Source organism: Drosophila elegans, unplaced genomic scaffold, assembly GCF_018152505.1.
Source record: "Drosophila elegans isolate 14027-0461.03 unplaced genomic scaffold, ASM1815250v1 contig_149, whole genome shotgun sequence".
In the NCBI taxonomy this organism is placed as follows: Eukaryota; Metazoa; Arthropoda; class Insecta; order Diptera; family Drosophilidae; genus Drosophila; species Drosophila elegans.
In genome coordinates this window covers 13,795,813-13,810,163 of record NW_024545513.1, presented here as the reverse complement: position 1 = coordinate 13,810,163, position 14,351 = coordinate 13,795,813, and the positions used below count along the sequence as shown (strand labels likewise).

At 39.9% G+C, this 14,351-nt stretch overlaps 3 protein-coding genes and 1 long non-coding RNA gene across 6 annotated transcripts in view; all 4 read left to right on the top strand.

Moving 5' to 3' along the window:
• The first annotated feature begins 734 nt into the window (after positions 1 to 734).
• LOC108140847 (odorant receptor 9a) lies at positions 735 to 3,905 on the top strand. 2 transcript variants are annotated; one of them, XM_017263831.2, is made up of 4 exons: positions 735 to 1,171; positions 1,799 to 2,064; positions 2,721 to 3,242; positions 3,729 to 3,905. In XM_017263831.2, the coding sequence occupies exons 1-4, from the start codon at positions 796 to 798 to the stop codon at positions 3,780 to 3,782; spliced, it is 1,218 nt and encodes a 405-aa protein (XP_017119320.1). In that variant the 5' UTR covers positions 735 to 795; the 3' UTR covers positions 3,783 to 3,905. The 2 variants fall into 2 exon arrangements, with proteins under 2 accessions (XP_017119320.1, XP_041566654.1); XM_041710720.1 differs by lacking the exon at positions 735 to 1,171 and adding an exon at positions 1,632 to 1,743.
• A 307-nt stretch (positions 3,906 to 4,212) lies between these two features.
• Positions 4,213 to 4,838, top strand: LOC121467971. 2 transcript variants are annotated; one of them, XR_005977982.1, is made up of 2 exons: positions 4,213 to 4,375; positions 4,444 to 4,838. It is a non-coding gene; the product is annotated as an uncharacterized LOC121467971 (long non-coding RNA). The 2 variants fall into 2 exon arrangements; XR_005977983.1 differs by having other exon boundaries at positions 4,428 to 4,838.
• Positions 4,839 to 7,272: 2,434 nt separating this feature from the next.
• On the top strand, positions 7,273 to 12,024 carry LOC108140848 (putative gustatory receptor 59d). The gene is made up of 3 exons (XM_017263832.2): positions 7,273 to 8,265; positions 8,327 to 8,419; positions 11,959 to 12,024. Exons 1-3 carry the CDS (start codon positions 7,273 to 7,275, stop codon positions 12,022 to 12,024), a joined length of 1,152 nt encoding a protein of 383 aa, XP_017119321.2.
• The window catches only part of LOC108140932, a 53,591-nt gene continuing 48,386 nt past the window's right edge, over positions 9,147 to 14,351 (top strand). The window contains exons 1-2 of the mRNA XM_017263995.2: positions 9,147 to 9,399; positions 11,959 to 12,327. Coding sequence (XP_017119484.1) covers positions 12,029 to 12,327 — 299 coding nt within the window. The 5' untranslated portion in view covers positions 9,147 to 9,399; positions 11,959 to 12,028. The remainder of the gene's footprint in view (positions 9,400 to 11,958; positions 12,328 to 14,351) is intronic.

Below are 14,351 nucleotides of genomic sequence, written 5' to 3'. Positions count from 1 at the left end.
AACGCAGACTCATTAAAATTATAATGCACTTCCTGGGAACTAAAGGCTGCCATTGCATTGTCAAGAAGAGCAAAAGAAGGGGTCGTCATTAAATAGAATGCAGCGAAGGGCGAAAAAAATCGTGTAATTAGTGCCATAAATGCCCTCGAATTCCACCCAAGTCCACACCCATTTAACCCACAAAACGGAGTACAAAAGAAGAATATTAAATTAAAGCAGTTCCAAATCCTTTCAAAAAAACAAAAAAAAAATAACAACAGTCCAACATACTTAAACTAATATTTATAATTTTGTTTTAATTTTTTTTTTAATTGAAATTTAGGAAAATATCAAATGAGGTAAATTTGGATTTTTTTTTGGTGTATAATTAATAAGCTGCTATGGAATTTAGTAGGTCTTTAAAATCACTTATAGAGGTGTCTAAAAGTATATTATATTCAAAATAAAATATATTTTTAGCTTTGAAGTACGTTGGATTTATAACAAAATAAGACTTTTTATGTTTTTCATTGCATAATTCTATAATTTTAAAGTTGAATGCTTAGTAATTGTTCGTCACAAAATTTAACATCAGAAATTTTGTGCGTCGAATATGCGATTGTCACGTTTTTTTTTTAATCGTTAGATAAATTTAAATTTTGTTTGATAAATTTAAGTCCGTGAACTGGTGGTAACATGTTTTCTGGCGAAGCTTGACTGTATCTTTGACATGACAGCAACGGCCACGCCCCTGCCCCAGCGCCTATAAAAGCCAAGCGACATTTAGGACGCGGCTGTACAATCCGGCTGTTCAAGATGAGCAACCACGTGCAGGGAAGAAATCGAGATAGGAATCCAAATAAGGATCGGGAGGACCAGAAGGACCAGGGCCAGGGTCAATCCTTGCGCGTCCAAATCCTCGTGTACCGCTGCATGGGCATCGACCTGTGGAGTCCCACGAGGGCCAACGATCGCCCGCTGCTCACCTTCGTCACCATGGGCCCCCTGTTCATGTTCATGGTTCCCATGCTCCTCGCCGCCCACGAGTACATCACCCAGGTGAGCCTGCTCTCCGACACGCTCGGCTCCACCTTCGCCAGCCTGCTCACCCTGGTCAAGTTCCTGCTGTTCTGCTACCACCGCAAGGAGTTCGTCGGGCTGATCCACCGCATCAGGGGCATTCTTGACAAGGGTGAGTGTGGGTTGGGATTAGTTGGGATGGACTGACATTCGTGTTTCAAAGACTATTAATTTACACTGGCCTACAAAACTAAATGGAGAAAGTCCTCCAGATATAAAAGTATGGCAGAAGTGAGGTTCTTAGGCTTTCAACGGCTGCAGAGCATATGTAAAGTGTTCGTCTGTCTGTTCATCTGTCTGTCCGTCCATCCGTCCGTCTGTCCGTGCGTCCGTTTCTACGCAAATCTATCAGTTTTAAAACTATCTGACTGAAACTTTTCCAAAACTGTTCTTTCTACATCAGGCAGTATATAATTATACATATTATGTATATAAGTTGGAACAAGCCATATCGTAGGACTATATTATATAGCTCCCAAGGGAATAATCAGAAAAATTTATACGAATAACCTTCGAGATATATGTAATTATAGTTTACTACTTTAAAATTATGATTGCAGGGAACGATCAAAAAAATTTTAAACATATAAACATAAAAATTGAAATAGAGTATAGACGTTTTACATAGTATCGAATCTATGTGAATGTCTTTTCGACTTAAAATAAACATTAATCATAAGAGAAGTATGGGTTTATTTGAGGTATTTCTTTAATTATAAAAAGTGTGCTCATCCAACAGAAATCAGTGTGTGGCCGGATGCGAGGCAGATCGTGGAGGCGGAGAACCAGAGCGACCAGATGCTCAGCCTGACGTACACCCGCTGCTTTGGTCTGGCGGGGATCTTTGCGGCCATGAAGCCCTTCGTGGGCATCGTGTTATCCCTAATTCGCGGCGACGACATTCACCTGGAGCTGCCCCACAACGGGGTGTATCCGTATGACCTCCAGGTGGTCGTGTGGTACGTGCCCACCTATCTGTGGAACGTGATGGCCAGCTATAGTGCTGTAAGTGTCTTGTATTTAACTTCTATAAGGCTTAAGTTGTAATACATTTGTAGATCTAAATTCAAAAAAATAATTTCATTAGCTTTAGCAAAAATTGCATTAGTTTTAGGAATAAAAACATATATGAACATGACCAAAACAATGCTCTCATGGCGGATTGTTGAGTTAAATAGCTTGTTGGCTACGTTAATTCATCTTCAGATAAAGCGATAAAATAAATTTCTAATTTAAATTTTTAATGTTGTATGTATTGTATTGTCACGACATTTTTACCTCGTTTAAAGGGGTTCTTGTTTCATCGAATAGTAAAAAACTGATTTAATTAATGTAGAAAACATTGGATTTAAAATTCGACTTGTTAAAACCCCATATTACCTATACCAAAATTTATTCCTAAAAAATGAAATTTCATATTAAAGTAACGTAATATTTCCATTATTATTTTCTATTTAAAAACGTGATGGTAAAAAAAATCACATCGAATCATATTTACTACATTTTTATATACCTTAGATACATTAGGATAATTTCGGTAAGAGAAAAAGAAAAAAGAAAATTCAATTATTTTGGCACTGATTTGTTATGTTAGCATATGTAGGTATTGTGGGCTGTTCGATTTGAATGCATATACGTATACCTTTCGGTTTTTCGACCAGGTAACCATGGCGCTCTGCGTGGACACACTGCTCTTCTTTTTCACGTACAACGTGTGCGCCATTTTCAAAATCGCCAAGCACCGGATGATCCATCTGCCGGCGTTGGGCGGAAAGGAGGAGCTGGAGGGCCTCATCCAGGTGCTGGTGCTGCACCAGACGGGCCTCCAGATCGCCGACAACATTGCGGATAAGTACCGCCCTCTGATCTTTCTGCAGTTCTTCCTGTCCGCCCTGCAGATCTGTTTCATTGGATTTCAGGTGGCCGACTTGTTCCCCAATCCGCAGAGTCTCTACTTCATCGCCTTCGTAGGCTCGCTGCTCATCGCTCTGTTCATCTACTCCAAGTGCGGCGAGAACATCAACAGTGCCAGCCTGGACTTTGGCATGGGGCTCTACGAGAGCAACTGGACGGCCTTCGCGCCGCCCACCAAGCGGGCGCTCCTCATCGCCGCCATGCGCGCCCAACGACCTTGCCAGATGAAGGGCTACTTCTTTGAGGCCAGCATGGCCACCTTCTCGGCGGTGAGTGGCAGTGGCAGTTGGAATGCCAACTGGAATGCCAGCTAGATTGTCACCTGCCCCAAAAAGGGCAGTCAGCACAATTGAGACACATTTCAAATATATATGAGTACACAGAAAAAAAACTCATGAAAAAATTATACTTGCTTCGATGAAACTGTTTATCATTTTGCTCTTAATACTTGACGTATCACTTTGATATCTTCGAATAGAGCATTTTTTTATATCAACTTTACTGGCATTTTTTTTTTCTATTTACCTTTCGGATTTTATGTGCAATCATATTTTAAACCTTAAGTTCCAAATGATCTTTTCATTTCAGTGTTTATATACAACAGATTAATACACAAACATATGCACACATACCTATATACTATAAATTTTACTTCTTACTTGATTTACAAAATAAGAGTTCATTTCGATTTGATCGACCAAAGTAAAACACAATTGTTTTCTGTGTACGTCTGTTTTGTGTCACTTTCATTGCAGATTGTCCGCTCCGCCGTGTCGTACATCATGATGTTGCGCTCCTTTAATGCCTGAAAGGGAAAAAGGATCCAAAGGAGGCAGTATTTTAGGCAGATGTGTCTGGTGACAAAGCAGTTTGAGAAGAGCTCAGTAAATGGGATTGATATTATCAAGAACAAAATGTACGGTCGAACTTCAAGGACAACATTTAAGCACTTCACAAATATTTGATTGACGAAAAAAAAAAAATAGTGGCTCAACATTTATAAACATCCTAACGACATATTTTATAAACTCCTTACCTCAGTGAGTTCCTCAATGCTAGTAGTATTTTGTGAAACAGTTAAACCTTACCTTCTAAAATTCAATAAATAATATTTGTTAATGTAAATGCATCTGTTTATCTTCGGTTGTTTTAATTTAGTTTTGTTGTATATTTATAACGATCCAAGCAATCTAGGCAACTCCAGTAAAAATAGACAGCAAGAGGGGAATTAGTTAGAATAAAGGTGAACCTCAGACGTCATACCAGCCACCGCCACCCATTGCAACCCACCGCATTTTGCGGTGCAAGTTGAGCTACTTTTAGCTGGTTCCTAATAAAGGCCAGGTGGGAATTGGAGACCGGGGAAAGTTGGAAAGCAGATTGCAAGCGATATCAGTGCACAGTAATATAAGAGCCAAACAAGTCCAATCTTTTTGCGATTTTAGCCATCCCAGCACCCGTATTCCTTAGCCGTAACGATTTCCTGTTCGAACTGTGATGGATGATGGCCAAATCTGAATGGAGGATGAGGAATCCTGCTGCATGCAAAGTTCTTAAGTACACGCAACACTGGGCTGAGTTAATGGAAACTACAACTACAACTTTAACTACAACTTCAACTTCAGCCAGCATCATACACCGTGCATCGCGTTTCACGCCCGATGCACCTTAATTGCCAGCTGTTTCCCACTCTTTGAAACACCATTTCATACGCACTTAATTACGTATACGCCATGGGGCACACAGCATTTACGGCTCATCATGCTGCAAATTATGGGCGAGTTTAATGGCTTGGTTAGTATTTCCAGCTTTAAGATGCTATTTAATTGTACAATTTGTGCTTTAATACATGCATAACTGAAAAAGAAGTGAATAATTTTATGTTAGGTATTGATGTCACATTCGAAATCCCATATATATTTTCCCTAGATAAATCAGCATCATGAATGCCAAAGACTTTCTTGTTTTCCATTGAATTTCTCTGGGGCCTCGTGCTTTTAATTTCATGACCCCTACCTGAGATTGCCCCCTAAACAGCTCTTGATTTACATTGCCAAAATTGAATTTGTTTGTCATCCCTGGCACCCTTTCATCTCTCCCACTGAGGTCCTGATTTGGTAGCAACAACAGCTGGGGAGATTGGCAGAGCAAAATAAGCTAAATAAACGCAATTGAAATGTCCCTGGACCTGGTCATGATTTATTGCGTTGCATAGCAACGAAATGTGCTGTAAAGTTTTTATACTGGCCAACATCAAAACAAAGCCAACCAAGCACTCATACCCAAAACAAATAAAATATTATTTGAAATATTATATGTGTGTGTTGTGCAGCCGCCTTGATTGAGCATAAATAAAATGTGTAAAGTGCATGAAAAGACAAAAAAAAAAGGTAAGAAAATAAACTGTTTTCACAACTTGTGGCTCGTGGGCGCAAACAAAAGGGGGTTTTTGCTGGCAGATGTTTTTTGAGCTGCCGGTGAATTAATTAGCTGTGAACAACCATATTCCTTCCACCTCTCATCACAGGTACGAACACAAATGCCCTGCTTTTCCTCTAGTTTTAAAGTTCCATTGTCCTGCTGCTTTTGACTTTGAATGCAATGGAGGCCACCCGTGTTGACCCAATCACGAAATGCCAGTTATATTTTCCTTTGTGCGTTTTAAACGGTTTTAGCTGTGCGATCTGAAAAGGCCTGGTAGGTAAAAATAAAAATTCGAACCGATAGATATCCTCCAAAAATAACATGAGCAATGTACCAAACAATATATTGATGAAAGTTGTCATTGCTTTAATTGGTAGCTTCAATCCAATTGGCAGCATTGATTAACTTGGATACGGATTATTAAATAGCATATGTTTCACTAATAGAAACTGATATTCAACAATGCAAAGTGTCACGACTTTCGTCAGGACCCAAGCCTTTGGCAAAAAAAACGGGGATAATTTGGTGTCTGCTACATGATGTTAATTGGTATACACTTGCAGAGGATACTATAACTTATTGGCATTACAAAACTAGTCGAATTAAAATTGTAATGCTTATGTTAATTAGTTGATTAATTACATTAACTTATTGTTTTTTAACGTTCAACATTGCAATCAATAGCTATTATTTTCTGTTAAAGCTAGAGTATTATAGCTTCGGCCGACGTGTGCTCTTTTTTTCCTGTTATTTATAAACTTTTCACGTTTCACAACTTTTCTGTTGTTTTTAAATCCAATTGATATTGATGTATATTGATGTGGACTTATGAAGAATCGGATTGTTCATTTCTCAAAAGTTTACAAATTACACTAAAATCCCCGCCCTGTTTTGGTATAAACTCTTTTTTGTTTTTTTAAATCCTATCCAGTGTTTTGCTCAGGACTTATTGAGGGCGAAGAAATGTTCTTGGAATTTTCAAAGTGACCTTTTTAATTTATCTAATAAATTTGGATTTTACTCATATTTAGGCCAATTTAGAGTTGATGTCGGTCATTGACACGAGTATGCTGCGTGCCCAAGGTAACTGGATTGAACTGGATGCCCTGACTCTCCAGGTTGATGTTGTTGTTCATGTCCTGTGACTTCAAGCTGTCTTCATAAAACGGTCACAAAGTAGCGCCGGAGCTTAACGACTGCGGCCATAATGTCGGGGCAAGCTGCGCTATCCCAGGGCCATCAAACCGGACGCGACCATGTCCACGGATGTGTAACTCCGGGAGGCGGGTTACTCCAAGGTGGGACTCACGAGTCCGCTAAAGACGCACGCTGGAGAAAAGAGTAATAGAACCATCAAAGTTTATATGCTTAATGTTTTCACTTTTAACGTTTTTTGGGCAAGCTGCTGGCGGAGATGATGTAGCGGCCCATTGTCAATGATGATGATTTATTGCCAGGCTGCAAGTTGCCAAAAACATATTTATTCCCTGGCCGGAGTTTAAGGGGGCGTGCTCAGCATTGAGTTATCGAGCATACGCAGCGTTGGACACCGCAGACGGAATCCATCTGAAGGATACTCAAACATTCAAACTTTTTAAGATGTGATTCTGTACTCTTTACTATATATACTCTTTATGATAAGTTTTCGCCTCGAAATGTCTTTTGCAATGGTATAAAACTCAGTACGCCAATTTTCGTGTCCCAATCGATTTAATTTAGTCAATGAATCGAATCGAGATTAACTGATACATCATAACTAATTGTTCTCATATATCAAAGCATTTGAAACATCGAAACTGGCTTTCGGTATACACCTGGCCATGAACTGCCTTTCAGTAAGCCGCAATGGTTAACCTTGTAAGGTGGTGTCTAATCATGTCCTATATTTCTGGACGTCTTACCGGCGTAGTGAATTTCGAGGTCGAAATTGAAACGGGTCGAACGCTGGTCACCAAACGAACTACAATTTATGCAGCCGGCCTGCACTTGTTCATTTTCATCACACTGATTTACAAACTGATTTATGCGTTTGTCTTGACCAGCATATGGAATTCTCCAAATTCTCTTCAAGCCAACGTCTTCCTGTTGACATCACGATCTCGGATGATTTGTGTTTTCCTGGCTTTGGCCAGTCGATGGTCCCAAGGCCGTACCTTTCTGCGGCTCTTCAAATCGTTACGGCGACTTTGGCGGAGCAACCCGGACATAATCAAGCTCTGCCGCAGAAGTATCGTTGGCAAGTGCTTGTGTGACATACTGACGGATGGCCTAAGTGGCATAATCATTACCCTTTTGGTGCAAAATCACCCAACTATTTCTTGCACCCTTTTAATCTGGCTCCTATTCTGTCAGATGGCGATTGTAAAGGTGATCGCAACACAGTATTTCATTGCCATGGCGATTTTCCGAGGGCACTACATCCTGTTGAATAAGGATCTGAAGGCGATTGTGGTCGAAGCACAATCGTTAATCCCTCTACGTAGAGGCGAAGTTTTCGAGACAAGATGCCGCTGCCTGGCCGATCGTTTGGAGCAAATCGCCCGCAAGCAATCTGAATTACAAGAGCTCATCGATGTCTTTTCGAAAGCATACCAAGGTCAGGTCGTATGCATTATATTTACGTACACTGTGAACGGAGTGGTACTTTTCTACACGCTGTTCAGCTTGAAAAAATACATTGACATTATGGAAAATGGTTCAATGATCATTATAGTTATATGCATTGCTTGCTTAGTCCTATACGAAATCAATTGCTGGCTCAACGTGAAAAATGTATTTAACCTACTCGACGCCCACGATAACATGTTCGCACTACTGAGTCAAAGGACTCTCTTTCAGCCAGGATTGGATAACAGATTGGAGACTGTAGTGAGTGGCCAATAATCTTTATAGACAATAAGACCTTTTAAGTTGTAAAATTTCTTTGCAGTTCGAGACCTTCACTCTGAACCTGGCCAGAAATCCACTGCACCTGGCTTCACTTGGCCTATTTAAATTTGACCGCAGATCAGTTTTTGCTGGCGTAAGCTTCTTATTGACGTACTCACTGCTATTAATGCAATATGATATTGAACATTTCTAAACATTATTAATGCTAATAAAATTAAAAACAGGTGACATAATGTTTTTACACTCTTAAAAAAGTGGTACCATACAGAGAGTCGATCTGCACCGGAAAATAAAAGTTTGATCTCAGGAGGATTTCATCGATTTCAATTTGTTAACCAGTAGCGTCATCTGTCGAACTGCATAGCCAACACTAGAAGCTAAGAGCGTGCAGCACCCCCACCCCCCCCAAACAGTTCTTTCGTTCTGTATTGCGACGATTACCGGCAGAGCAGCGACCGAGCAGCGGCAGAGTGGCGGCAGAGCGGCGGCAGAGCGGCGACAGAGGACTTCATAACCCGATAACTTCTTAAATAATAATAGAGAAATATTTATAAGCGTTAAGAAATAAGTTATGTTAAGTTCAGCGTTGTTAATGTTGTACTTAGTATCCGAAATATTTGAAGAAAACAATCCGAAATCATGGCTGCTCTGAGAACTGTAAGAACTGTAAGAACTGTGAGAATTATACACCGACGAGAGCTTTTCGGAAAAGCTTTCGGAGGGCCAGTAACAGGTCCGCCTGTTGGCAACAGCTGGCCAAAACGGTAAACGGCCAAGTTAACAGAGAAGCAACAGTGCGCTGGCCGATTTAAAATAACGTGTCCTCTGACAAGACGACTCAGTTCCTGTTCAGCCATAGTCGGTTACGTTTGCCGTGAACCGAGCACCAGAAAAAAGTGTCGAGGAAAAGTGGAGCAGTATCAGTATTCGCATCACAGTCAGAATAAGATCTCAAATCTGAGGCATCATCGCCAACCAATCATCGAACACTCCAAATCAACTCAAATTCCAATTCAAGTTCAAATTCGAAATTCGAAATTTAAAGCAAAGTTTTTTTTTTCCAAATTCCCCGAGCGACAGTTTCGTGCTGAAAGAAAATCCACCAGATTCAAGGTTTGAATTCCGGTTCTCCCCTCCATTTTGTGCCTGTTTTTTTTTTGTTGTTTGTTGTTGTTTTTTTTTTTTGTATTTTTGAAAGTGCGTGCGTGTTATGAAAAGTTTGTATGAGAGGCTTTCTTTTTAAACAAAAAACAAAACAAAACGAAACGAAACGAAAAGAAAACCAAATAAGCAACAACAAAGTAACCATGCCGAGCGGGAAAGTCGGAGGTCAGGTGTCTGTGGGCACCCTGTCCAGCCAGCTATTATAAGGCACCGCTTTTTCTGCTTGCCTCGGCCCTTTCGAGCTGAACCCAGTTTATGCAGACCTATGCAGAAAACAGAAAATGGTTTTTATTTCATTTCAGTTCGCCTTCCTTTCCGGTTTTCCTCCATTTTTTTTTCTTTTGGGGGTAATTTTCCCTGCCTTTTCATATTTGATGAGGACGTGTTTGGCCGGGCCCAAGGGGGGTCACCTATGTATATGTGTATATGCTCCTAAAACAGAAGCTCCAGTCCGCTTCCAGTTCACAGCTTCGCCATGGGAGGCGTTCGCCGCCCATCATTTTATACTTATTTATTTGTTCGCTCCGTCCGCTCCGTCCGCTCCGTTCGCCCACTCAGCCATCCGACCGTGGCCTTTTGTTATGCATGGCCGTGTGAATCATTCATATGCAAATGCTGTGAAAATTCTCATTTATGTTTTAAGGAATCCCGCAGAAGCCACATGAATGTGTCCGTAAACGGATGATGCCCGAGGCAGCAGTTGTCCCGTTGTCCTGCGGCTCTTAATTCCAGATGAAGGGATTCGAATTCGAATTCAGAGTCAGAGTCAGATTCGGTGGCATTGCGATCAGTGGGCAGAGCAAAGTGTTGTCGGGGGCAGGGCCACATTTTAGTGTCCACTAAGTGCTGCCTACTTATCGGCTCCCGTCGCTCTGATAGCTCTGCTTTGTTTGTCCTGGCCAATTACGCCGGCGAGCTGTTCATTTGCGACCATGACTAACCGCTTTCCGCCCTAATCTAATCGCCATTCCCCGCCAGCCCATGCGATTGCTAATCGTGTGTGAATGATTCGAGATTTGCGGCTCTGTCCGCTCCAGGTGTTTCATTTAATGTGTACGTATTGCTGCACTTGCTATACCCAGATAAAAATCATGGTTAACCCAAATATTTTCACTTGGAATTAAATATTTTCGATACTGATTTAGCCCCGAGGGGTGTTGTGTTTAAGTCAATGTGTGTTACGCATTCCCTTTTTATTTGTGAATATGAAAAAAGTTAGTTTTAAATAAAAAAAATTTTTAACCTTCAATTTAATTATTGGATAAAGCAATTAAATATGTCAATCATTACATTATCATGTTTTTAAATTGTTTAGTTCCTGATGTATATTCACTTTTACATGTACCCAGAACCCTAGTATAAATAGCATTGCTGAAATAGTACTTTCATAATATTATTTTGATTGTTTTAAGTTAATGTCAGCTTACAAGCACTCTTCACTTTAGTTCACTTTTTTATCTGGATAGATTGGTAGAACAACTTCAAACCCTTCCTATGAAAAGAAACCAAATCGGAATGAAAGCGATGGAAATGTTTTAAGCCAGGTGCCAAGTACTCAAAAGTCCGGAGTGGGACTCTGGCGTACTTACTTATTTAAAAGTGACCTGCATTGTGGGTGGGCGTTAATCTGCTCTGGGTGATCAATTGTCGGTTGCTGATTGTCATGTTGACGCATTAAGCCACTTGTCAATCATCAACTGAGGGCCTTAGTCCTTTCCCTGCTTGACCGTACTGGTTTAATAGTTAACCGGACACAAAAAGCATTTCTGACCAATAAAAGCGTCTATGTTCGCAATTAAATATGGTTATTTGCTCTTGTTGGCTCTTAAATTAAATGAAATAAAACTTAAATAGACACCAATAGATAAAATCAATAAAGTTTCGGCAATTTACGAAAAATGAAATTATTAATAAACAGTTGCAGGTATATTTGAGGATCTGGCCATCGAAGTAAATTCCTTTTCAAAAATAAGCAAACTGTGGAATCGACTCAAATTTGTTAGATTAAAAGCATGCTTTGTAAGCAAGCAATTCCATCAAGACAGACTTCTTAAAAGGGTTCTCGAAAGCCAACCTGACTGGGTTAAATATCTTAAATATCTTGCATACCCGAAGCTTTAAAACGTTGTTATGCTCTTCTTACCTCCGTCCACCGGAAGGATAAGTTATTTTCTGGTTTTTTCTGTTTTGTTTTTTTAATATTGCGGCTAATTTAGTCCGACCGTCGGTGCAACAAAAGGCACAAGAAGGCGAGGAAATAAGGATAGAAATAAGAAAAACCGGGAGTTGGGCGCAAGAGGCTTTCCACCAGCCATGGCAATTAATTTACATTAATTTCCCTTTGTTCGCATGGCATTGTTTTCGTTCTTTCGTTTTCCTTTCTTTTGTTTTGTTTTGCTTTGCTTTGCTTTGCATTGGGTACCTGCCAGCAGATTTGATTAAAAAACAATTACAACACTTGGGCATCTGCTCTGTACCGTTTCATCGCGACTTGGAATCCAAAAACAGCATCAGGAGGATCAGGAGTATCTGGAGCATCAGGAGGATCAGGAGCATCAGCAGCGTGAGAAGTGAAAGGATGTCGGACAAGCAAAAGGATCAGGAGAAGGAGAAGGATCAGGAGCAGCAGGTGACTGCCAGCAGCAATGGCAGCTGCGGATCTGCACCGGAACCGCAACCGGAACCGCAACCGGAACCGCAACCGGAACTGCAACCGGAAACGGAAGTGAAAATGGAAGTGCAGGTGGTAGAGGCAATGGGAGAATCGGAGGCATCGGGATCGGCCACCGGATCCGAAGCACCTGCTCCGGCCCATCCAAATCCGAATCCAAATCCGGAGCTGGAGCGCGACAGAGATAGGGATTCGCACGGCGACAGGTGAGTCGAGCGGATTGCGGGGAAAAACATCTGTAGCCACGCACCTACCGTGCGACCTTGTCAATATCCATTAGCTAATTGGGCATGCGATGTCAGGCAGTCGGGCCGAAATTAAATCAACCCAATTACAATATCCGTAGCATGCGTATATAATTAATTATATAATCCACATTTTATGCATATTATATCAGTATTTTCATCTGCATCGTCATTGCGTAATACTAACATTTTCAAGCGTTCCATCCCCCATCAAACACAGCAAGCAAATCTATAGAAATATGTAAAGTTATGGGTACTCTACTGTAAATTAAACACCTTTAAATAAACTTTGCATTGTTACTTTTAAAGCAAAGCCTATCATATAGAACTTATCGCATTAAATACAGTATAAATATATATATATATATATTACCCCCCACATATTACTCTTTAAGATATAAGGAATAAAAATCTATATTTTAAATAGCAAATGCTCGACAAAATTACACCACTCTTTTCGATCTGATGTCATTTTCATTAAGTGCACCCTCTCCTTCAATCCCAAGCATTATCCCTATTTCAATCCCAATCCCATAGCCATAGCCATACCCGAACCCATTTACCTGGGCCAAAAACCTTCGTTGAATACTACGTACACTGTGTTAACACATTTTGCGACTGGTGGGGGATTCCAATTAGGGAAGTTTTATAAATAGAAAGCAGCCACTCCCAATTTGGACCTTAAAGCACAAAGTGAACCAAATCTTTATGGAATACTTGGCCAGGGATGGGAACGAAATCCTTGGTTCCACAGGTGTCCTGAATCCTTTTTTGTCCTTTTTATTTCGGCTGTCGGCATATACTTAATAAATACCTTTTTTCAATTATAAATTATAGTAAGTACAGTCAGCAATTAGTTAATTCGTCTGAGAGCTTTTGATGTGTATGCGTTTTTTGGTTTAGGGATGAAAAATGAAGGGATCTTATCTCTATTGCCATTATTACCCACTGATTGTGCAGTTGCTTACCATCTCTTATCTGCCCTATCGCAAAGTAATTTACTGCCGGATCAACATAAATTTATTTCCAATGCATATCCCATGGCCAAATCAAATGCTTCAACCTTGAATTGATTCGGCAACACTCTGTTTGTTTTTTATTTTTAAAAACAATTCCAGTTGCGCGTCATTTTTATTTTGAATCCTTTCTTTAAATTGTATCAGCGTCATTGGATGAGTCCTTGAAACAATTAACAGAAAAACCAAACTGAAAAATCGATGATAAATATTTATAACAAGGTTTTACTAGCTTTTTACTGCATAGTATATCCAGTGTTGAGGTGTGCCTAGATACTTGTACCTAGGTATATTGGTATAATTGGGAGAAAAATATGTTGCTACCCTTTCACTTACCTAGTTATAGATTTGTATTTATCTCAAGATAATGCTTGGTAGGTTCTTAGTTATTTTTATTTATTTTATATATTTTTATCTTTCAAATTTGGGTAAATATGCTAATAAAAAATAGCATAATTGTACTACAACTTGAAGATAAGTTTATTTCAACGCAAATGCAAGGTATAATGATGTGTACTTTAACATGTTCTTACAACCAGACTTCATTGGATTATATTTCTAAGTACTTTTTGGAACCAATCTGTTTTCTTTCCCTAAAAGCCTTTTACGATTATACCAGATTTTTTTTTTTCAAATAATTATCAAACAGGAATTCTTTTTGTAAATGTTTGTATAGCATTTGTTTTATACCTTATTTAGAATTTAGTCTTAATCATACAAAAGTTAAGTTGGCAACTGACATAATCAAGTTCTATCGTCTGTGTGTTGTTTTGTGTTATTCGGGTCAATTAGTAAGGAAAATCCTATTTGAACTTAAACTTTGGCAAGAGTCCCACTCCAGAAAGTTTTCACTCCTTTTGCCGTGTTTTCCCCCGAGTTTTCCCCCGTGTCAGCCCCTGTACTCCAGGCATTCTGTTTTCCCTTCCGACTGAGTTCCCTCCAGCTGGCTCCTTCGTCCTCTTCCTCCTG

Coding starts and splice junctions, on each gene's coding strand:
- LOC108140847 (XM_017263831.2), top strand. CDS start 796: ATGAGCAACCACGTGCAGGGAAGAAATCGAGATAGGAATCCAAATAAG. Junction 1,172..1,798: donor CAGGGGCATTCTTGACAAGG/GTGAGTGTGGGT, acceptor CTCATCCAACAG/AAATCAGTGTGTGGCCGGAT. Junction 2,065..2,720: donor TGATGGCCAGCTATAGTGCT/GTAAGTGTCTTG, acceptor TTTTTCGACCAG/GTAACCATGGCGCTCTGCGT.
- LOC108140848 (XM_017263832.2), top strand. CDS start 7,273: ATGTCCTATATTTCTGGACGTCTTACCGGCGTAGTGAATTTCGAGGTC. Junction 8,266..8,326: donor ATAACAGATTGGAGACTGTA/GTGAGTGGCCAA, acceptor ATTTCTTTGCAG/TTCGAGACCTTCACTCTGAA. Junction 8,420..11,958: donor GCAGATCAGTTTTTGCTGGC/GTAAGCTTCTTA, acceptor ATCCAAAAACAG/CATCAGGAGGATCAGGAGTA.